The sequence below is a fragment of the Eptatretus burgeri genome, chromosome 10 (genome assembly GCF_056783735.1).
Source record: "Eptatretus burgeri isolate ZD-2024b chromosome 10, Ebu_testis_v1, whole genome shotgun sequence".
NCBI lineage: Eukaryota > Metazoa > Chordata > Myxini > Myxiniformes > Myxinidae > Eptatretus > Eptatretus burgeri.
Window position 1 is genome coordinate 88,570,492 of NC_140970.1, and position 22,614 is coordinate 88,593,105.

Consider the following 22,614-nt stretch of genomic DNA (forward strand, 5'->3'; position numbering starts at 1 on the left):
GTAAGTTCTTCAACCTTTAATTCAACAAACAATTAATTACTCGACATTTTGGTTAACAACATGTGACAAGCCACATCGATCCACTAACCTTTCTCAAGAGTGATGGAAATTATCACAACATCCCCCTAAATACCCAAAACGTGGGGGTGGGCAAAGCTGGACAACCAATCAAGGCACGTATCATGTCGCGAATTCTGACAGTCATCTAATCTTAAAAAACATTCGCACATCAACGCTCAAACAAACCCCTTATGTAGCCCAACTGGATGACAACACCAAAAGTTCAGATATGTTGGTACATGTTGGACATTGAAAAACGATGGAGTTATTGGCCTCATAGTGGTTTACCTTTTGCCTGCAGGCTGGTAGCAGCACTGTCTGACCCCACATCCCAAAATACACTTTATAGCGGCCTTTGGTGGCCTCAAAACAACCTTCAAGACCAACATGTGGTAGCTTACAGCCTTGCCCAGGTACTTAAGCACATACACCCAAAATGTGGGGCCTCTTGGTGCTACAGGTTGGCCATGAAAGAGAAACAAACACACAACACACATTAAATTATTTACAAGATATTGTTGTGGGGCCGGGTCTCGGTGGCAAGCACGACCGCTAGGGGGAGCAGTTGAATCGGCTCCACCGAACACCCGGAATTTATCGGTTGTCACCCCGGATAACTCCGGAACCGACAGGTCACTTAAAGCAGTGGTTCTCAACCTTTTGTGCCGCGACCCCCCAAAAAATTTAAGTTGGGGTTCGTGACCCCCCTCCCGACTCACACTTGAAACACACTGCAGTGGCGTCACAGAGCGCATAAAAAAAATCCACAGTGCCTGGAGCACATTGGTCAACGTCTAGGTACTGCCAGCTGTTAAAACTAAACAGAACTAAACTAAACTAAACTGGCATCACAAATTAATTATTTACACTCTGATGTAATAACACAGTAAAAACAGCCAGCCACATTCATAAAAAAAGGCTTCTGTAATTGCAAAGAGCGGTATGTAGCCTATTTATGCACGGGACACAGACTGGAAGATTGAGCGACCCTCTGCTGCAGACAGAGGTTACTATCACACATGACAGCCACCAGACGTACACAAACCTTGCATTACTGACCAAAAATATACAAAACAAAACAAAAACTACCAAAACTACCACTTCCAAAACTTTAGCTTTCAGTCCCCTTCTTATCCCCTGCATGGCACCAGCTCCATCTGTACACACGGAGATGCAATTTTCCCAACTTAGCCCCTCCTCGCGCATTTTACTGTCCAGTTTGTCAAAAATGTCACGACCAGTGCAAGTTCCTTCAAGTGTCGAGCAAAACAACATATCCTCGTACATTTTCCCCTCGTAGCTGTATCTTGCAAAAACAAGTAACTGTGCATCACTGGAAACATCCGTTGTTTCGTCAATTTGGAGGGAAAAATATTCCACTTTTCTTCACTCGGTCAATGAGCTGCTCTTTAATGTCGTTGGCCATTTCACCAATGCGCCTCGCCATTGTGTCATTAGACAGTGGAATAGTCTCAAGTGTGCTCGCTATTTTTTCACCATGCATAGCTCTGGTCATTGCAATCGCTGCTGGGTAGATCAGGCTCTCTGCAATAGTATGGGGCTTTTTGGATTGAGCAACCAGGTATACCACTTCATATGAAGCCAACAGGGCTTTGACAGGGATTGTAGAGTGCTCACGTACAGTCGTCTTTTGGCTCTGTAGTTCTCCCTCCTTACGATGAAAAAAATCTAATGGTTTGTCAATGTAGGATGGGTGTTTGGTTTGTAAATGTCTCTTCAATTTCACTGGTTTCAAGCTTTCGTGAGCAAGCACTTCTGAACACAGAACACGCTGTGGCTATTCCGCTTCGTTTTTGGCTAGGCATGTGAATCCGTACTGCAGAAAGTCAGTCTGATATTTCCGACGCTTGTTGGAGGCCAAATCTGCCGCCGGCGCCTTACGTTTTTCAGTAGAACTCGTAACAGTTGGCCCACCTTCACATGTGTCGTCTTGGTCCGCATCTTGTGTTGGCAGACGTTTTTTGACAAGCCACCGATCCATATTCAGCCACCTTGCAGTAGTTAGCTAGCGCTAACATTGACTTTCAGCACCCGCCACTGTGCTGCACGCGTGCTCTCGCTCTCGCTCTCACTCTCACACTCACACACACATACTAATTTCACTTTCACTTGCTGCTCAAATCTGTTTCATAATGACTACATTATAACATTGGTATGGGAGATTTAATTAAGAAATCATTTTCAAAAAATATTTATGAATTTCTTTATTATATTGTTGTGGTTACCAGATTCGCAAACCACCATTCAGGTCCCTTAGGTGAGGTATCTCGGTAAGTGCATGTGTAGTTAGGCCCAAACCCGTTGTCTAGTGGGAATACATGTCATTTATGCGAGCTGCGACTCTTCAGGATAGCCGTTTTTCTTTTACTATCTTTATTTTGGACCAACCGCCATGATCACAACCACAACATCAACCACCGACCACAACCACCGCTTCACCACAACCGCCACGACCTTCACGCACACCTCACAACCGTAGCATCGCCACCGTTCTTGCCCCGCTGTGGGTACCGGTGTTGGACTCATGCAGAACGCGCGTCGAACAGCGTGTACAAAATCACGGATTTTGTGCTTCAAAAACGGATCAAAAACGACACACGCCCACTTTTTGCCGTCCAATCGGTGAGCGAGGGGCGAATTGGCCCCGCCCCCAGGGCGATCGATATATGCAAATTTGTGGATCAAAAAGCCTTCACGCCCACTTTTTCTCGGGCCAATGGGGAGCGAGGTGAAAGGTCAAAGGGAGGGGGTCAAAGGCGAAGTTACGGGGGGATAAAAGGACGGTGTTCGTCAGACACCAGAAAGGAGAACGAGAACGAGAAGGAGTCGGAACGAAAAGGGGAGAACGAGAAGGAGTCGGAACGGAGGGGACGAGTGTGGAAGTCTGGAGCCCGAAGCCTGCAGTGGCTGGAGAAGCTGAAGAGAGTCGGACGAGGGGGTGCTCGCGTCGGTGCCAGGAGCTGCACGCCCGAGGGAGGCCGGCAGCGCGACCTGGCCGAGGTGGAGACGCACACCAGGGATAATAAAGATCCTCTATACCCCGAGCATCAGCAACCCCCTCCTGTTTCCCCCCGCGCTGAGATAGTGCGACCAAGGGGGCCCCTTTTCCCACCCCCTACCAGACACCGTCCACGAGGCCCGCGGGTTGCGGGGCCATCGCCGCTCCGCGTCTCATCACCAGACGGGTAGGCCCGACCCGGTCTCGGCCTCAGGCCCGCCTCATTCTTGAGGATATTTCTTTTCCTTGGTTTTGGGTATGTGTTGTCGGCGCCGTCTGTGAAGTAGAATTGTATAAGTGTTGCCGTGTGCTCGGTAGTCGGTATTAGCTCTGCACTGTGTTTTCACTTTTATATTTGCTTTTTGTGTAAATGGAATTGTGTTTTCTTTTTTTTGTGTGCATTTGGTGGAATTGTATTTGTGTGCTTCCCGTGTGCCGCGAATAAATGTGCTTTATTGTTGAACTGTTCTCCCGCTTCGCTTCGTCTTTTCCCCCATTGAATCCCCATCTTGCTTCACGTAAAGGGTTGGTAGTGGGCTGAGTACGCCCGATAGTGTCGAACCGTCGAGGTCGACGATAACACCGCTCGGTTATTCTGATAGTACGGAACGGGTCGCTTAAGTGGCCCGTGTCCGAAGTCGACCTGCGGCGAGGTGCGATCGCCCGGTCTACCCTCCGCGTGGGTACTTAGGTAGTTCGAATTTGGCGAGCAACCCTATCCCACGCGGGGGCTGATTGGCTCGATCGCGGTGAGACCGAAAGGTCCACCCGTGACTGGTTCCCGGCGTTAGTCCGAGAGGGTCACGACTGGATTGTCCGTCCGGTGGGCGACGTGCCGCGATTCGAGTTACGTGGCCGTCGCACGCCGGCGGGCGCGAAGACCGCAACAATATATTTGTTTGTTTATTTGTTTTGACAACCTGCCCGCGACCCCCGAAAACAATTTTGCGACCCCTAGGTTGAGAACCATTGACTTAAAGGACCGTGGTCGCCAATACATTGACGGCGTGGCGTATGGTTAATTGCCTAATTTCAATATACCTAAATACCCACGCAGTCTAACTACTGGGGAACCACACCCTCGGCCGACTCTGTCCGATCCGAATCGCAGGTAACGACTCGGATCTGGCGTAACCGAGCGGAGTTACCAGAGCCGCGCCGGACCAAATGAACAATTTACCCTCGCTATCTCTCAATACACAGCGTGCTAAGCCAATGAAAGAAACACAGAAACGAGCTGGAACATTTCACAAAAGGGGGTTTATTTATAAAGAATAATCGGGAGGGGAACACAGAGCAGAGCTATCACGAATAAAATGCAATGTACAATGAAAAGAAAACAGTTCCACTTCACAGACGGGGCCCACGGACAACACACACGCACACACAAATACCCCAGGAAGAGATGGACCTCGTGGGTCTATCTCGGTCAAGCCGGACCGTGGTACCTGTCCGCTTCGAGCGGCCACACCGACTTCGAAACCACTGGTGGGACTCCAACCTACGACCCGAAGTCCACGGCCCTCGTCCCTGGCTGCTCGGCCGCCGCACTGTTCGGTCACCACCACCACGGTGGGCCACCACAAAGGGACCGTAGACCGCAATCGCCGTCGATCCACGCAGAACCCTCGTCCACCACCACTCTGCCGTCGACATAATCATCCGGTCTCCGCGCTGGTCCCGACAACCACACTCTTCCTCTTCAGGAGGGAGGGGCTTCTTCTCCTGGCCACTCGCCTCCTGATTGGTCGGACCCATCGCGCGATTTCCTGGTCGTCTTCCATTGGACAGGCCCACGGTAGACAGGGCAACTCCCACCATTCTGGGTGGAGTCCCGATCGCAGGCGTTTGTAGCTCCGCATACCTCCTCACCTCCGACCACGTGCGTAACGGCGATGGTGTTGAGTGGGAGACGGGCAGGTGAGACGCCCGCTCCTTGCCAATTGGCCAAAGAGGGACGCCATGCCCATGTTAAACTCCGCACATGCAGAGTTACCTGCCTTCGCGCTCGCTTGCCGGCGAGCACACGAAGAGTGCCGCGAGCAGAGTGTTGTTGTGAAAGCGAAGATGGGCGTTGTTGTCGTCGTTGTAAGTGATGTAAAAATCCTAACTATAAAATAACTCCGCAGCGCACCTACAATTAATTCCCATTAGACTAGGGACGGGACCCTAACTAGAAACACATACTTACCGATATAACTGATCTATAGGACCTGGCTGTTGTGTGCAGTGAGCTTCCAAATTCGTAACAATATACGATCGAGTTTTCACATGCCACGTGTGTGTGTGTGTGTGTGTGTGTGTGTGTGTGTGTGTGTGTGTGTGTGTGTGTGTGTGTGTGTGTGTGTGTGTGTGTGTGTGTGTGTGTGTGTGTGTGTGTGTGTGTGTGTGTGTGTGTGTGTGTGTCACACTCTTCTTTAGCTCACCTGGAACGTAGTTTCGGGGAGCTTATGGGATGGCTCATTATATGTCCATAAGTCAGTCCGTCCATCCATAAACACTTGCAACTTCTGCTTTGAAACTACACACACGATTTTGATGAAACGTGACAACAACCTCCATCACCCATGATGTACCAAAGTTTATTCACTGCATTAAAAAACCATTGGTATTTACTTTCTTCTCGGTTAAATATTTTGCGGGTTATCCACGCCTTCCAGTTGTTCCCTGGTTTTCTTATCCAGCCGCTACCAGGTGAGCGCCCAGGGGTATTGCCCCTTGTTTGGTTTTTTTATTCCTCTGCTGACGAAGTCACCAGAGCCGTTACGTTTTTGGGTTGTCGGTCCGTCCGTACATACGTCCGTCCATGCTAATTTTCTGTAACCGCTTAGCTAATTAAAAACAAAGTTCTCACCATAGGTGTGACTACTCAGCGTAGAATCTTTTAATGTTAATTATCAGATCAGAGGTCACGTGGTGTGTCAGCCATGTTGGAAGAAAGGAAAAACTTTAGACCACTGTCTATCCGAAAAATGATGGAAAAAATTGAAACTTGGCACATGTCAAAGTACTCCCCATGGGAAACAAGTGTGATTTTTTTGATGACGTCATCGGTGGCTTTGTCACGACATCATAATTGGATACGTCAAACACTTTATCCGATGAGTATGAAAATTTTTGAGGGTCATCTCGGGCTAAATTGTGTAGGGGGCGGGGGGGGATTTTTTTGAGGATGTCATCGGTTACATGGTTTGGCAGCCATTTTTTTAAACATTAAAACATTCAAAAATCTTCTCCAACATGGCGGAACAGAATGAGACGGAACATTACAGGTACGATCGCCTGTCCATGAGGAACAAAAAGTTCTCCACCGATGAGCTCATTGGTCACATGGTTTGACAGCTATGATTTTTTTTAAGAATAAAACTTTTAAAATCTTCTTCTCCAGAACGGCTTGACAGATCGAGGGGAAACTTCACCCACATGAAGGAAACTTCACCCACTTCATGTCGTCATCCCACCCTTCGCCTGGGACTTATAAAAGGCGGATCGCGAAGCCGTTTCTGCCCGTCGCTGGATCTACACTCATGGTTGGTGTGTGACAGACGTTCGTCTGGGAACAGTGCGGAGCACACGTTTCCACAAGCCCCGGCAAAGTGACTAAGCAGGAGATAACGCGCTGACTCTTGAGGTGAGAACGCTCAAGCGGAGTATCCCATGGAGGTACACGCTACACTCACAGACCTATACACGACTAGGCTAGGAATCTTTTGCCTCATGCATCTTCTCTCCTTTCTCTCTTTCCACCCCTCTGTCTCGTCCCCTTTGGAGACACAAAAGAGCATCCATTAGTGATTCGCAAGCACAGTTTCCTCTGGCACGACACCGCACCCCCCATATTGCACCACACCACACCTCCCACTCTCGCACCTTAGACACCAGAATTTCTCCCAACTACCTCCCCCAAAGCGTACTGGGTTGTGTTGGTCGGCCGAACGCACCAGGTATTGAGGCCGTTCGTCCTCATCTGCTCTCTTTCTTTCTGGCTACCTTATCTTCCGTGTGTGTGTGTATGTGTATGTGTATGTGTATGTGTGTGTGTGTGTGTGTATGTGTATGTGTATGTGTATGTGTGTGTATGTGTGTGTGTGTGTGTGTGTGTGTGTGTGTGTGTGTGTGTGTGTGTGTGTGTGTGTGTGTGTGTGTGTGTGTGTGTGTGTGTGTGTGATGGTGTCTGTCATAGCACAAGTTAAGATTGTAGAAGTTATAACGGGATAAGTCTGCTCTGTATTCTTTTGTAAATTGCTTGCCTTTTGCCGCACCCCACAAATTCCTTGCTTTCCCTGCTGTACATACAAATAAACCCAATTCACTGTGCCATATACCTTTCCTCGCCTGATTGTAAATAAATGCTTTGTGTATAAATGTTCCCAGCTCGTTTTCGTCTTTTCCTTCATTAGTCCGGCATGGTTCGTATTCTCGCCTAGCCGAGGCGTTATCCCTTCACGATCTGTTTTTCTCGCCAGTACAGCCTTGGTAGTTATGCTCGGCTGCATCTGATCCGGTCAGGTGATGCGGTTTGAACAAGGCGTACCATGGAGGGCGTGTCACACGGCAATTTGATCACGTGACCATTAGGTAAACGTTATTCATTAGAGGGAGGACACTAAGTCACGTGGTCGAGTTATTGGTGTTCACGGTCGATTCGTGACCTGGCACATCACGGAGTTATTCGTGTGCGATGGCTTGCGATTCCGGAGAGTCTGGTGGAAACCTGAGGTAGCTTACGCCCACCCCCCCATGGTCTTCTCGCCCCCGAGTCCGGGACCGCAACAATATGTTTTAAATTTCAACCTGGTCGGACACATGGTCTGGCAGCCGGAATTATTTAATAGTTTGAATCTGGGTTCAGGAATTTAAATCAAACTTGGTACGAGTATGTGTAATAGGGTGGTCCTTATTCCTCAACTTCGGATTTTCTAAGCTCCAACCCCCGGAATTCGTTGGAATAGTCGAGAAAACTCTTCTGGTGTTTTTATTTCAAATTCCAACAACATTTACCCCTCCCTCATCGACCTTGAAGTTTAGCCTCAGTTTCTCGGGGCAGCTGACATTAGAACGATGACGTATCGACCTGTGCTGAACTTTAAAACGCTCCTGTAATGTCCAATCGTCTCTTTTGATGTGATACGTCGATCTGTGTGTTTGTGTAATGTGTAATGTGTATTACTCGTTCTTCTCACCGCCCCCCCTAACAATTTTTTTTTCAGGGTGAAACTTCAAGGTCGATGAGGGAGGGGTAAATGTTGTCCGATTGGAAAAAAAAAGTTCACCAGGAGAGTTTTCTCGACTATTCCAATGAATCCCGGGGGTTGGAGCTTAGAAAATCCGAAGTTGAGGAATAAGGACCACCCTAATGTGTAATGACGCATTATTCGAGCGGAGGCACATCTGGCGACGTTGAAGAGTGCCCTTCGAGTTATTTTTTTTAAAGCTTTCATCAACCAGTGCTGTTGATAAACTGTACCTCCATCAACCAGCTCTGTTGCTAAATTGTACTGCCTTCAAATTGCCACAACTCCATACCCATAATAATCATGATTGCGTGTTCATGAACTGCATATAACATTTCCATATGGATATTGTTTTCAATGCACATCAACATACACAGTGCACAAGGAGCTACTCGCCTGCCTGACCATGGTCGGGTACACCAGCTTGTAAAATAATATCTACATGTCGTCTTACTTGGTTCGACCTGCAGTTCCGCTTTGCCATAACACAAGACTGAGCATTTCACAATGCACAGTCTCACCGGGGTATATAGATTGCGGTAAGTCTGAGTACGAACCATCTATATCAAAGTAAATCTTTGTGTGAACATGGACGGACATGGACAGATGCACACGCAAACACACCAATGGCAATAACCTTTGGGAACGGGTGAGGCTAATAGCCTGGTCATAATGTGGAGGTGAATTTAAGTCAATATGTCTGGAAGTTAGAATGAATTCGTCACAAAGCATACCTATTTTAATTGGGGAGGGTAACCAGGTGTGGGATTCTGGAAGATCTCATGCGACCTGGGCGGGCTGGAAGAGGACGGAGGGACGAAATCGCGGGAGACATCAGGCGATAAAAGATCGAGTCAAACAACATTTCTGCGGTGGGCGAGAAGACGACTTTGAGACTCGGCCTCCTCGGCCTCCTAAAGGTTTTATATCTGGTAATGAAGCCTGAAAGACTGATAATGGACTCAACTCTGCAGAGAATACCGAGGTGTCAGACGTTAACGAATTCGAGAAGAAGATCGCGTCGAAGTTTGGTTGCAACGACGGACTCCATTATTTTTCTTCGAATGAGGAGAAAGCTGACAGGTCTGTCATCGAGGACATTGGTTGAAACTTTCTTATTGATATGAATGATGTTTGCTGCTTTCCAAGATGGCAGAATTTTTCCCATCCAATAAGGACCTGTGGAAGAGAGTATGATGGAACTGAAGCAATCGATGTTCCTGAGGAGTGTAGCACTTGGAGCAAACAATTAGAGAAAAACACACCGAGAGGAAGATTCGAGCAAAAATAAGGGCTTGTACATCGATGACATGCACTACAAGGACATTGGTAAACATTAATATCCTCTCTGATGAATTCCAACACGACTATCGATTCAATATGTGGGATTTAACCTGGGATCCCCAACATCATGAGTGATCACGCTCAGACGGGAACACCAACCGAATCGGAAAAAATAACAATCGTGAATTCAGGAGAATGTGAGTGGGGTGGACTACGAAGCATCCATAATTGCATCCTTGTCCACTTTCTCATACACACTGCTGAGAGAGAAAGATAGACAGATAGAAACATAGATATGGCTGAAACACAATCACTGACACGTAAAAAAGTTGAGTTCGGTTAGGTTAAAGTGAGTAGAAAGGATCACAGGTAGAGATGGAGAGATGACGCGAGATGGTAGTGTGCCGTCTGCCTGAAGCCCTGGAGGTGAAATCTACAGAACGTTTGTTGGATGCCAGAGAGATTCCATAGATATGTCAATGAATGCAATCAATATTTATGATGAAGTTGAAGCTTCCATCCTACAAACCCAAACCACACTCGATCGTGAGCCTCACCTTTCTCTGGGCTGCAATATTCTCCAAACACTGTTGCTCACCAACAACCTTTGCCATTTCTTTGTTCATCTGCAAACAAATTATAAAAAGTACTGCATTGATGATCAGTTTTCTCTAAATGCAAATTCCTTATAGGGAACGTCGGTGCAGCAGGAGGCCGTTACGCCCGTCAAAGTCTGCGCTACGATTGCCAACCTATGGTTGTTTGTCCGTGTTCTCTCCTTTTTAAAGGCTGAGCATCAAGAGAAAAAGCAGCACTTTTTTTTTAAGTCTTTGGTATGACACGGCCAACGTCCGGTTCAAACCGCCGACCTCCCAGACTCAAGAGCGGATGCTCCAACCATGGTGCCACCAAGTCTGGCGAATGTTCCAGTCCCAGTAAGGGAAGGAAAACCCAGGAAAGAGACAGCTCACAAAGCGCTTAAGCAGACAGTTGAGTACACACCTCACGTGCCTCACCCTCAAGGTGGGCAATAGTGCTCTGCAGCTGCTGTTGTCGTGCCATGATCAGATTCTTGGCATCCCTCCACGCCGCTTTACGCCGCTGCCTGCAGGAAACATTATATTAAGCAGAAGATTAAGGTCAAGGAAAACGATATCCCATCTTTTGGCGCAAACAGTATTCTTTTAATGCCCCCAGGTTGAAGAGACATGAAATAAAATGTTAATCTGAGTTTTCTATGCCCGAGATATGGAACGTCACACCTGTTCAACCTAGACTCGGTGGCGTAATGGTTCGACAGTCCGATCTGAGTCTGGGAGGTCAATGGTTCAAATTTAGATACTGACCAAGTCATGATACATCCTGCTTCCTTGTTTGATGCTCTCTGAAGGATAGACCAGAGACAAACCCCATGGGTTAGCATCCATGGGGAGGAGGAAATTCCTCCTTAATTTCCCCGCTGAAAGTGGAGATAATATACGTCAAAAAAGATGGCGTTATTGGTACCCAGAGTTCTCTCTCGTTCGTGAAAATGACGTCACTTCCCCCAAGCTCACTGGCTGTGTTTGTCAGAAGTAAAGTTCTACGAGGCCTCATGTATTTGTCTCCGTGAGTGAGCGATTTGTGTGCCAGTTCCTCCATGAGCCTTATAATCTGTAAGCAACCCAAAAAACAAAATGACTCCTTAATTAACAATGCAAGTAAAACAAGTATATCTGTGATGACAACCTTCAAAATGTCGAATACAATTTGCCTCCATACATTCACGTACGTCCCCCGCATCGACGCATCACGACCACTTTAACCTTCCGCTCTGCACGGTGCAAAAGCTTCCCATACATCTCTGTGCGAAGGTGAGACAACTCGTCCTCCAGCTCCTTGGACCGACCATCACAGCTCTCATTACTGAGCTTCGTCGGCTGGCTCTGTACCCTCATCGCTCGCTCCTCCTGAGAAAATAAAGGCCGTTTGGGGGATATAAGATACGACAGGGCAATACAAAAACTGGAGCAATTTTGTACAGTCATGAACAAAGAAAAAAAATAATGTACACAATTCTGAAAAAATAAATATTTAATCACAATGTTTCGAGGATTACACAGTGTTGCACAAAGAATCACCTTTTGCAAACGAGAGACGCTCAAATTTCTCATTGTGAACATTCAGTTAAAAGAAGAAGAAGAAAAAAAAAACTTCCATCATCTCTCGGAATTATCCCAACATTTTCGACTTGTCAATTACCGAGTAATGACATTTGAGGAAAGCATTTTATTGCAAGGAGCAGTTTCAGGATATTAATAACACCTCGTCAGTGTTGTTCGTTATGGTCAAAAACACGATGCAACCCACAAGCGAATACACAAATGTGACAATTGCTGCAATGTTGTTACCGTGGCCTTCGAGACGACGCGTTTTCGAATGACGGATGCACCGATCAAGCCTACATAAGTCTGTCCTCGAATGACGTAAACGAGACGAGGCCCTGGTGTTGACATCTCCAATGTCCGACCGTGTACGTGCTCAACAAGCTGTTTCACGATGGCGGCCACTGACAATTATGATAGAAACGGCCATTACTTGTGACTGCCTTTTGTTCAGAAGTTCAAATTAGGACCCCCCACGCCCCCCCTGCCCCCCAACCACCCCAATTGTTCAAAATCTTGATAATAAACTTGTAAATTCTGCAGTCTCGTGAAGTCGCTCAAGCATTATTTTTGAATGGCAGCCACCACTTGAGAAGAGGAAAAAAAAAAATACATAACCTCCACCACCGATGGTGTACAGAGGTTATATATATATTCACCCCTCTTTATTTATCTGTGAGCAGAATATCTCAAAACGTCAGTCGAAGAAATTTAGTGGACAGGTTGGGTGTGCCGCAAAGACAAATTGGTTAGAATTTGGTGAAGATCCGGGACCAGATACCAGAATTTAATTAGATTCTTTACAATTGAGAGATAGGGCCAAAAACGATACATAGCACGATATCTCAAAAAGTTACGGACGGATTCAGACGAAACTTGCTGGATGGAGTTGGGTAGTTGAGGAACTAGCTGATTACATTTTGGTTCAGGTCTGGATGCAGATCCGGCCTATCGGTGGGATACCAAAGGTAAACTGTTCAGCCTGGCGGAGGTGTGCACTCGACTGAGTGCCGTTCTCGTTCAAGTGTTTTTTTTTTTGGTGCGAATTATCGATTGTGTACGGTATAAAACACAGGATTTCAACTCATTCAATTAAACGACGTGATATTATTCACGTGCCAAAGCTATTTCACTTATAATGTGAATGAAAGCATCGAAGAGTAGGCAGAACGAAACGACATCCAGCTGACTTTGCTGCATAAATAAGATCAAGCTCCTAAATAAGTTCCAATTTATGACATTTGAACATGGCTCGACATCCTTTAACCATGATTACAGTGTGCCACCTCCTGGGCGTTGACGAGGCGAGACCACGGATGTTTTTGACGGGAACGGCCTCGATCCATACCCACATTAAAGAGGTCTGAAGCTCAATCATGGTTCTTGGACGAAACTTTTTTACTTTGTTTGTTTTTCAGGAGGAACGAGTGATTATGATAAATTACGCCCTGCCAATTTATGGCCATTATTAAAACCTTGTACATGTGGATAAACACATTAACATGTATGACTCAGACTTTTGCTTTGCGAGTCAGACACAACTTCTGGACACATTGGCCTCGTCTTGGCACGGAAAAGTTATGCGCCAGCCTTCTCATCCACCAGACAAGGGAAAAACAAACCTGGGAGCTCATGGAAATGTCACACTATGGAGAAACAGTTAAAATCATAATTTTAACTTCAAAGGAAGACTCGATAGGGTCATCAATGGAGGATGGTGCTTGCCTGCAGTGAGTGAATGGTTTGCTGTGCTGCTGCAAGTTCAGCCTGCAGTCTGTCGTTGTTGACTTTGACTTGTGACAGGTCCAGCTGGATTTTCTTTGGAAATAATGAGCAGGTGATAAAATAAGAAATACAGCAAGACGAGAGGCAGAAAATGACTGGTAAAGTGTGCTCAGGTGTGAAATAAACAAACAGACCAGACACTGAGATGATGAATAAAAAGTTTTGACCTGTTTTTCATTCCCAAGGAGCACGATGGTACGATCTTTCACGTCTGCAAAGGAGTGCACAAAAAAAACAGAAAAAAAAAAAAGGAGCAGCTGTCCATCTTGCAGAAGCAAACAAATCAATACAGATACCCATCTGAGAGCAATTGACTTTCGAAGCACAAACCCATGTCAGATGAGAACCAAACAGTGCGTGATGTCCTACTGCCTTTACCATTGACCCCCGTTAGACTCCATTAGGCCCAAACAAGGTACCGTATACCATCGTCAGTGATGAGACCTTCCACCCTTTTCTGCAGTTCAGTCACATGACCCTTTTCTTCAGATAATCCATTCTGCGCCACGGCAAGCTCTTCGCGTACGGCGTCAGATGACACGTGCAGCTCCAAAATCTGCCAATGGATAACGAAGGCTTCTTTATAAATAATAACATTAATAATAATAAATATAAGGGAATGTTCTTTTGAACATATGAGTCCCCTAGGACCACCAGGTGGCGCCATGAATAGATACACAGCGGTAGGTGCTGCCGCGAGGCGAGTAGATGTTTAGCAGCGTCATCATGGTTGGCGTCTCACAATATAATATATTAGCGCGATTAAAAATACCATTTTTTCCTCGCATCTTCGTGTCTGTCAAAAAACCAGTGTCAAGGTTCACAACTACAGCTCATGACCTATCCATTGAGGTGTTCCCCCCCCCCCCCCCCCGCTTTCCCGTTTTCACGCTACTGTCCACAGAGTTCATCAATCAATTCTATACAGAGTCCGGGGGACTCAATAATAATAAACCTCCATCGTCATCATTATTCATGAAATTAAAATCTGATAGTCTTGAAGAGCGCAAAGATGTTGAAACGGTGTTCACCAGTGGCTCACTCTCAGTATGACCCACCCACGCTCTCTCAGCCCCCACGGCTCTTTTCATTTCATGGACACATTCTAACAGGACACCGTGAGATTCATTAACAGCAAATCGCCGACCTGACCCTCGTGACGGTTCATCCTTCAGCTGCATGTCATCAACAATTTATTTCGGAAACTTTTGATGTCAACAATAGATATCCTTCCACATAAAATGAGGCAACTATCTGCACTGCATGTACGTCTTACCATTGTAGAAACAAAACCAGCAGTGCCAACAATCTTCACCAAATTTTACATATGTGGTTGGGGTGCCCATGGTCAGGTCATGGGCATAAAATAATCGCCCTCCCCCACGAGGTTGGGGAGACGATGTACCATTTTCGCTTGTCCATGTGGCCCAGTGCAAGTGGTTTACTGACCCCTGCTGGAGATGGGAGGGAGAGGGGGGGGGGATTCCTAGCCACGGCATTATATTTGTGCAACTTCCCAACCATGCCTGGTGTTGGCTTAATGGTTAGGGTGGTGAGCTTTGGATCCTTGGGTTGTGAGTTCAAATCCCGCTCAGCTGTTGAACTAATACCAGATGGGGTTAACTCGGCCTGTCATCCTTCCGAGGTCGGCAAAATGAGTGCCACTTGCTGGTATACTGTGTCGGAGTGGCGACCCGTCCAGGATTGTGTCCAATAACCAAGGAGACTGCGAAGGCAGCACCAACGCTCTGCACAGAGTGTGGTCCCAATCTCCTCCTCCTCCTCCCATCATCCGCCATCCTCCCTCCATCCATCGATCCTCCCTCCCCCACCCCCTCTACTAAGGCCACTCCCATAGGGAGCGGTTGTTTCTGGTGCTTCAAATTAACTGCACGTAAAATAAGATCCTTGCCAAAAAAAAAAAAAAAATTGTTTTTAGTGAAGCTTTTAATGTTGTTAAAACAATCGCACTGTTCTGAAAATATTATATATACATCACAATTGACAGGTGCTCGTTTCTTCATTTGTAAATTATAACATCGATGCAATGATTACGTATTTATAAAATCCAAACGCTATTTATTCATCTTTCTATAATCGATGCGAGAGGAGATTGTGAGCTCCTGCTAACAACACCGATGGCCGTCATGAACAGCACAAAGGTAAAACTTACGTGACTTCAGTCTCTTTGATGTGTGTTGCAATTGCCGACAGTATTCAGTACAGTAACATGCTGTACAGGTTTGTATCCGAGGAGCAATAGGCTACACCATATAGCCTAGGTGTCTAGGTTTGTGTAAGTACGATGTTCGAAAACGAAAACAAAAACAAAAAAATGATGTTCGCACAACGACGACGTCGCTTAACGACGCGTTTCTCAGAACGTAACCCCGTCGTAAAGTGGCGCATGACTGTATAGATATTGTTACGGTTGTGGAAATTCGCATTACACCATAAAGAGTCCTCAGGTGAGATATCTCGATAGGTCCATGTGTAGTTAGCCCAAACCCGTTGTATAGAGGGAATTTATGTGATCCATCCGAGCTGCGACGCTTTCAGTTAGCCATTTTCTGTTCTATCTTTTATTTCAAACAAACAGCATCTCAACAACCATGCCAACCCCACCACAGCATCAACCACACTACAACCATGCCACCTCCACCATCTACGCTACCACATCGTCGCCACTCGCCATTCAATAGGCCCCGTGCGGTTACGAGCTCCGCGGAAGAACAAAAACCACCAACGATGCTCGGGGGTTTTTCCCGCCTGTTTCTCTCGTTTAAATTCTCCGCGCTCGGTGTGGTGGAAGTGCAATCCGAGCCGGGGGTCAAATGTGAGAAAAGGTGGGGGCCTCTTTTTGGGGGAATAATTCTCCAGCCCTGAGCCAAAAACTCACTCCCCCGGCCCCCGTACGGGGCAGGGTGGAGGGAGAGCGAGAGGGCATGCCCCCTTCGAGAGGCTTCTCCAAGAAGCTCGAAGGGATGCGGGGCCGAAAACGGGGCGGAGCGAAGGGCGGAACCCCGCACGACAAAAGCGGACAGCACGGACCTTGAGTTAGTTAGTGAGGAGTCTTCGAGGCTTCCTGTCCTCTTGTCTTCAAGAGTTCCTGTGTTCTTCGGGTTGTTTGAGCTTCTGGGATGGACGTCATCTTCTTCTTGGCGCTGCTTGTCTTGTCGGGGGAAGAGGTCCTGCACTTGCGGCTTGGCGAGCAGCCTGTCAACGAAGGCACGGACGGGAGACGCGGCAGCGCCGGTTGTGAGGTGGACCTGCACATCCGGACGAGGAGTGCCGGAGAGGGTTCGCCGACCGCGAGAGAGGTCGGGGCCAGGCGCGACCACGCTGACGGTCATGGGAGAGGGACTCACCAGCCACGAAAAGGGAAGTCGCGACTTCTTTTCTTTTCTTTTTCCTTTGCTTTTTGTGTAAATGCTTGTGGTGGCGCTGTCCGTAAAGTAGAACTGCATAAGTGTTGCCGTGTGTCGGTCTTATTCGGTTTTAACTCTGCATTTGCTTTTGTTGCATTATTCTTTTGCTGTAAATACGTGCGTCTGTGTATCTGCGTGTGTAAACAAAATGCTTGCTTGTTGAACTGTTCCCGCTCTGCTTCGTCTACTTTATTTTTATTGACTCTCCATCCTGCATCGCGTAAGAGATTCGTAGTGGGTGTAAGTTCCCGGTAACTAATCTGAACCGTCGAGGTCGGCGATAACTCCGCTCAGTTTTCTCTGCAGTACGGAACGAACCGCTTAAGCGGTTCGTGTCCGAAGTCGACCTGCGGCGAGGTACGATCGCCCGATTAACCATCCGCGTAGGTACTTGGGTCGGTCGAGTTTGGCGAACAACCCTATCCTATGTGGGTGGCCGATTGGCACGATTGTGGTGAGGTCGAAAGACCCACCCGTGACTAGCTCCCGGCGTTGTTCCGAGAGGGTCACGACAGAATTGTCCGTCCGGTGGGCGACGTGCCGCGATTCGAGTTACGTGGCCGATCGCACGCCGGCGGGTGCGAATTCGCAACACTGGTGTTAGAAGTGGGATCCAAACTCTCCCGTCTCCAAGCTAAATTCACGGGAATCGGTTCAGGGGTGAGTGGAGCGACCCCCGATTCCCTCCAAATTACGAGCGTACCAAATTAATCCCTTACGAGAAATAAGATGGAGTCTCAAGGCGAGCGGGTGCCGGGGGTATTAGAAATGGTTAGAATTGGTAGAATCCATGGTCCAGGATGAAATCCCCATGCAGGACATTCCCATTGTGATGCAGGAACAGTTTCCCCCCCCAACTGAACCCAGAGCCCGAAATGGGCGCGGCTGCGGCCGCGGCGTATGACACCTCCCCTCCCCCTCTCCACCAAAACCCCCCGATCCTCGCCGAATCGGCTCAGTCGAGTGCACTTGACATGGCCCAGCTATTCGCCATGCTGGCAAAAATGAATGCGAATATACAAGGCAAGATGGATACGAATGCGCAACAAATGGATGCAAACACAAAGGCAATGAATGCGAACATAATGTGCAAATGCGGCGGGGTGAGATGCAGCAAATAGGCCATGGCCTGCAAGCTGGCATGATGGCATTGGTGAGCAGCGAAATGTGGACCGCGGGCGAAAAAATGGCGACGCCATGTGCTGGGGCGAACGAGTTGGGGGGGAGTGCAACGGCTGTCAGTCCCGCGGTGGGGGCGGGTGAGAAAATAATTCGGGAGACGTGTAAGACGAGACACGAGGTAAAGAAGGTAATTGAAAAATTAAAAGAAAGCCAGGAGGAGACAAAGGAGGGATTGAAGGTCGTAACGGTGGAATGTGAGAAAAGACTTCAAGACATGACGAAGAGAGTTGATAAGCTGGGACGGGAGGTAAAAACGGAGACAGAGGAACTGGGAAGATGGGTAGAAAACCACAAGGGCAAGACGGAAGAACAGTTAGAAGCCAAAGCAAGGTGGGAGTGTGTGGAGATGAGAAAAGAATTAGAAAAAAAAGCTTCCGAGTTACAGAAACTACAAAACGAGTTGAGAATGTTGAGGGAAGAAAGAACGACAGCAGAGAATGAAACGTTAAGGAACCACACTGTACAGATCGAACAGCTGGAAGCGAAGGCCAGATTAAGGAATGAGGAACAAGAAAGAGTACTGAAAGAACAAGGAATGAGACAGGAGAAAGAAATCCGTCAATTGAAGGAAACCACGAGATTGCAGAATGAGGAACAAGAGAGACAGTGGAATAGAAAACTGAAAGATTATGAATTTGAAACTGAACGACAAAAGGAAAAAAAATAGGTTGGAGTACGAGGAGAAAGTGAAGGAGCAAGGAATGAAGCAGGAAGGAGAAATCAGACGATTGAAGGACACAACAAGATTGGAAAGGGAAGAACGAGAGGAACAATGGGGTAGAAAACAAAAAGAACATGAAGCCGAGGTTGACCAATTGAAAGAAAAGGTGAGGCTGGAGTGCGAGGGGATAGACAAAGAACAGCGAATGAAACACAAAATGGAGATGAACCAAATGAAGCAAACCATGAAACTGGAGAAGGAAGGACAGGAGAAGAAACAAGGAAGAGTAATGCGAGAACAGCGAATGAAACACAGGAAGGAAATGAGCCAATTGAAAGAAACGATGAGATTGGAAAATGAAGAGCAGGAGAAACAGTGGGAGAGAAAACAAAAACTATACGAGTTTGAAATTGAACAACTAAAACGGAGAGCAAGATTGGAGTCAACGGAGATTGAGGAGCTCCGGAGGGAGAACGAACAGTTGATAGGGCTCAGAGAGGAAGAACGACTCAGATGGGAAGGAAAAAGGAGCCAGAAAGAAACAGAAAAAATTGGGAAGAGACTGCACGATAAGGACGGGATTGGGGACGAGCACACACACATTGAGGTAGTGGAGGACCATGAGGGGGAGCTGGCGGACTATTTAGGGACACGGTGCGAGCAGCTGGATGGCCTCCTTCGGGAACGGAGGGAGACGCGATTCTCCGTTGAAGCTGATCACGACCAGGTGGGTTCGGTCGTGTCAAGCGAATTCGAGGGGGCGAGTGTTGCGAACGGGTGCACGTGCAGCATGGGGGGTATAGAGGCCCCGGGAACCCTTGTGGGGACACGAATCCCCAGTGTGGTTGTCCCGGTGTGTGTGGTGAAAGGTGTGAGTGCGCCCCCGTGTGAGGGAGCGACCCGTGTGTGAGTGGTGTGGTGGTGAGTGTGCCAGGATGCGTGCTTCCCAGCACACCGTGTGTGAAAGGGGCACCGCGAGTGGAAGGAACCACGTGTACGCCAGAAAGGGCATGTGTGAGTGAACGGCCGAGTGCAAGGGAGACCGTGTGTGTGAGAGAGCGGTATGTGAGGGAGATGACGGTCGGCATGCGGGAGCACGCAGCCGCATCTCCAAGAGTGAGTGTAATGGAGTGGTGAGTGAGCGTTGTAACACGCAGGTGTGCATGGGTGGAATGGCGACGGCGACAGATGAGAGACAAGGGCCGGGTTGCGGCCGTAGTTGCATCGGGGACCGCGCCGGGTTTACCCAGCGGCGAGCGCGAGGTCTGTGCTGTGGTACGCACGAGGCCGCCACCTGCTCGCTTGCGGGCGTGAACCCCGGTCCGGAAACGCCCGCGGTGGATGTTGCCGATCCCGCGACGGACAAAGGTTAGGCAGGATTTCGGATTTGGACCGGATGGGTTCTCCACGCAGGCGTGTGTGTTAAGCTCCAACGGGCAGAGCACATTAGTCGCGTGGGGAACCCCTCGAGACGCGAGGCTTGTGTTTTTTTTTATGCGCCGGGTGACGTCATGGCTGCGTGTATGGTTGGAATCCGGCAGGAGGGTGAATCCCTGCCGGATGGTGCCGTCCAAGAGGGACGAGGGACGCGAACAGCTGCCATGACGTCACGCCAAAGGTGCGCGGCTGTGATGTGCCGCGCTGGTGTGCAGGTTGCGAGTTGCCGCGCTGGTGCTGCGCATTTTAGAAAAAAAATGGAGAACAAAAGCAAGCCTCGCTTTCGGGTGAACAGGATTCCCGGGCATGGGGTGGAAGACCCCCCTGCCTGGGCACAGGATACAACTAGTTAGGGGGAAGGGTTAGTGTTAGCTAGACCGGCTTCATGGGGCAGGGGTAAGTCCTCATGGGGCCCGTGGAATGGATTAGGTAGAGGGAATCAGTTCAGATTTAGGAGGGAAAATTTATGAGGATTATTAGAGACAGTGATGACTGTGGATGTGTAGAGGGGACGTAGCTTAGCTACGTAGTGTTAAAAGGAACGTGCTACTAGTTTAAGGGACGACGTGGGAGCACGAGGTAGTTAGGGGATGTAGTGAGCAGGATGGCAGGATTCAGCGGTGTGAGTTGAAGTGCCAAATGAATGGAAACATGTTGAGTGAGTGAGGCCAGCGGGTCTGTGTGTATGGAGCGAATGTGGAATGCATGGTGCGATGAGTGATTGGAGGGAGGAGTGACTCCCGCCCAATGGACCCCGGGGTCAGAATAAAGTGAGTTAGCTGGGGTAGTCAAATTAACAAAAATGGAAGTCGTTTTGTTGTTGGTGGGAAAGTAGGCTCGAAACCCGTTTGGAGGGGTGCAGGAGCCCTGTTGACGGGCTGGGAGCGTGGCTGTGAAAGGTGAGTAGCACTGAGTGGGTACCCGGGCACCGGGCTAGTCGGCCGCGGTAGGCCAAGGGCCCATGGGGGGCCGGGATAGCGTAGTGGGCACGGGTGCGCCCACATGATGCGGGGGCTCGGGGCGCCATTAGCCGCGTGGGCAGTGCATTGGGCACGGGCACCCAGGGAAGGGGCCTGGGGCGCCAGCCTGCCACGTGAGCGTTTCAGGGGAGTCACCATGGAGGGCACTCCCCGGTGTTTAGGGAGCTGGTAGGCTCGGAGGCAGTGTAGTGCCTGGGGGTGCCATTGTTAGAGAATCGGCAGAGGGTAGTGCCTGCCAAGGGAGCCACGCATCCCAGCCATGAGACTGTGTGAGGGCATGGAAGGAAAATTGGGGGGCGAGGCCCGAAATTGTGAGGACACCAACACAGGCGACGGGAATCTGGGTTGATAGAACCAGTAGATTAAGTGAGAGGTGCTTGTTGAAAGCCCCGGGGTAGTTTAAGAGATACTGGTTAGGGTAGATTAGGAGATGTACCCCTCCGCACCATCCATCCCTTCGCTCTCATTGTGGGCCGCTGGACCCACTTTGGGTTAAGATCGCTGAAGTCTGGGGAGGCCATCCTGAGGCTTCATTGGGTCTCGACGCAGGACGCTAGCCCTCCCTTATTCCCCTCCAGGAAGGGAACGTAGGGGTTGGGAGTAGGCTAGGAAGATGATAGGTTAGCCGAACAAGGACAGTAAAGGGGGTTTGGGGACGAATTATAGTGGGGAGATGGGAAGTGAAAAATAAAAATAAAAACAAAAAAATAAGTTGGGGCTAAATTGGGTTTTACAAATTAAGGGAGTGAGTATGGACAGTGACAGGCAAAGGCGATAGGTTGGGAGGGAGACAGGTAGGTAGGTCCGAGCCCGCCTTCTGAGTGGCCAGCACCACCGCACTCCCTCCACCGACCTGCACTGGACAGCAAGAGGCCGGCCAACTTCATCGGCTGTTGTTTTGCTGCGAGGCCTGTACCGGCCGGATCGTCTGCAGCTGTTTTCTGCAAGGCTTGTGCCGGTCGAATCGTCCGCGGCTGTGTTTGCCTGCAGCGGCCTGGTTCTGCCGGCTTTGTTTGCCTGCAACCACCTTTGCCATGCCATGCCCACTGCCCATGTTCACCAGCCCCCGTTCTGTTCTGATTTGCCCCCCCCCTGTTCATTTCCATGCGCGCAGGGATCATCGTGAAAGCAACAGTTTGCAAGCTGCAAGAACTGTCCTGTTGGCAGCTACAACACGGGCCTGCAGTGGCGGCCCGTGCACCGGTTGACTTTTGTTTTCCCCCCTGCAGAGTCCATTGATCCTGGGCCATGGTTTAGTGTAAAATTTGTAAGTTAAGGTTAAGATGTACTGTAAATATGAGTGCGCCCCCGGCATGTCTGTCTTAGCGCCGGCAATTTTATTTAAGTCGTCCGTATGAGTGGGTTTGTTTAGTTAGTTACTCAGCCCGTAGGTTATTTAT

General features: G+C 48.7%; 1 protein-coding gene across 6 annotated transcripts in view; it reads right to left on the reverse strand.

The window, feature by feature from the left end:
- LOC147019052 (coiled-coil domain-containing protein 150-like) overlaps nt 1-22,614 on the reverse strand; it is a 99,609-nt gene that overhangs the window by 69,359 nt on the left and 7,636 nt on the right. For 4 of the 6 annotated variants that reach the window (XM_085899247.1, XM_085899249.1, XM_085899246.1 and 1 more), the window contains exons 5-10: nt 13,953-14,082; nt 13,694-13,737; nt 13,467-13,559; nt 11,437-11,546; nt 10,600-10,702; nt 10,155-10,223 (exon numbers count right to left, since the gene is read on the reverse strand). In XM_085899247.1, coding sequence (XP_085755373.1) covers nt 10,155-10,223; nt 10,600-10,702; nt 11,437-11,546; nt 13,467-13,559; nt 13,694-13,737; nt 13,953-14,082 — 549 coding nt within the window. Of the gene's footprint in view, nt 1-10,154; nt 10,224-10,599; nt 10,703-11,436; nt 11,547-13,466; nt 13,560-13,693; nt 13,738-13,952; nt 14,083-14,584; nt 14,702-22,614 lie in introns of all 6 variants that reach the window. The other 2 variants (XM_085899251.1, XM_085899250.1) reach the window with 2 other exon arrangements.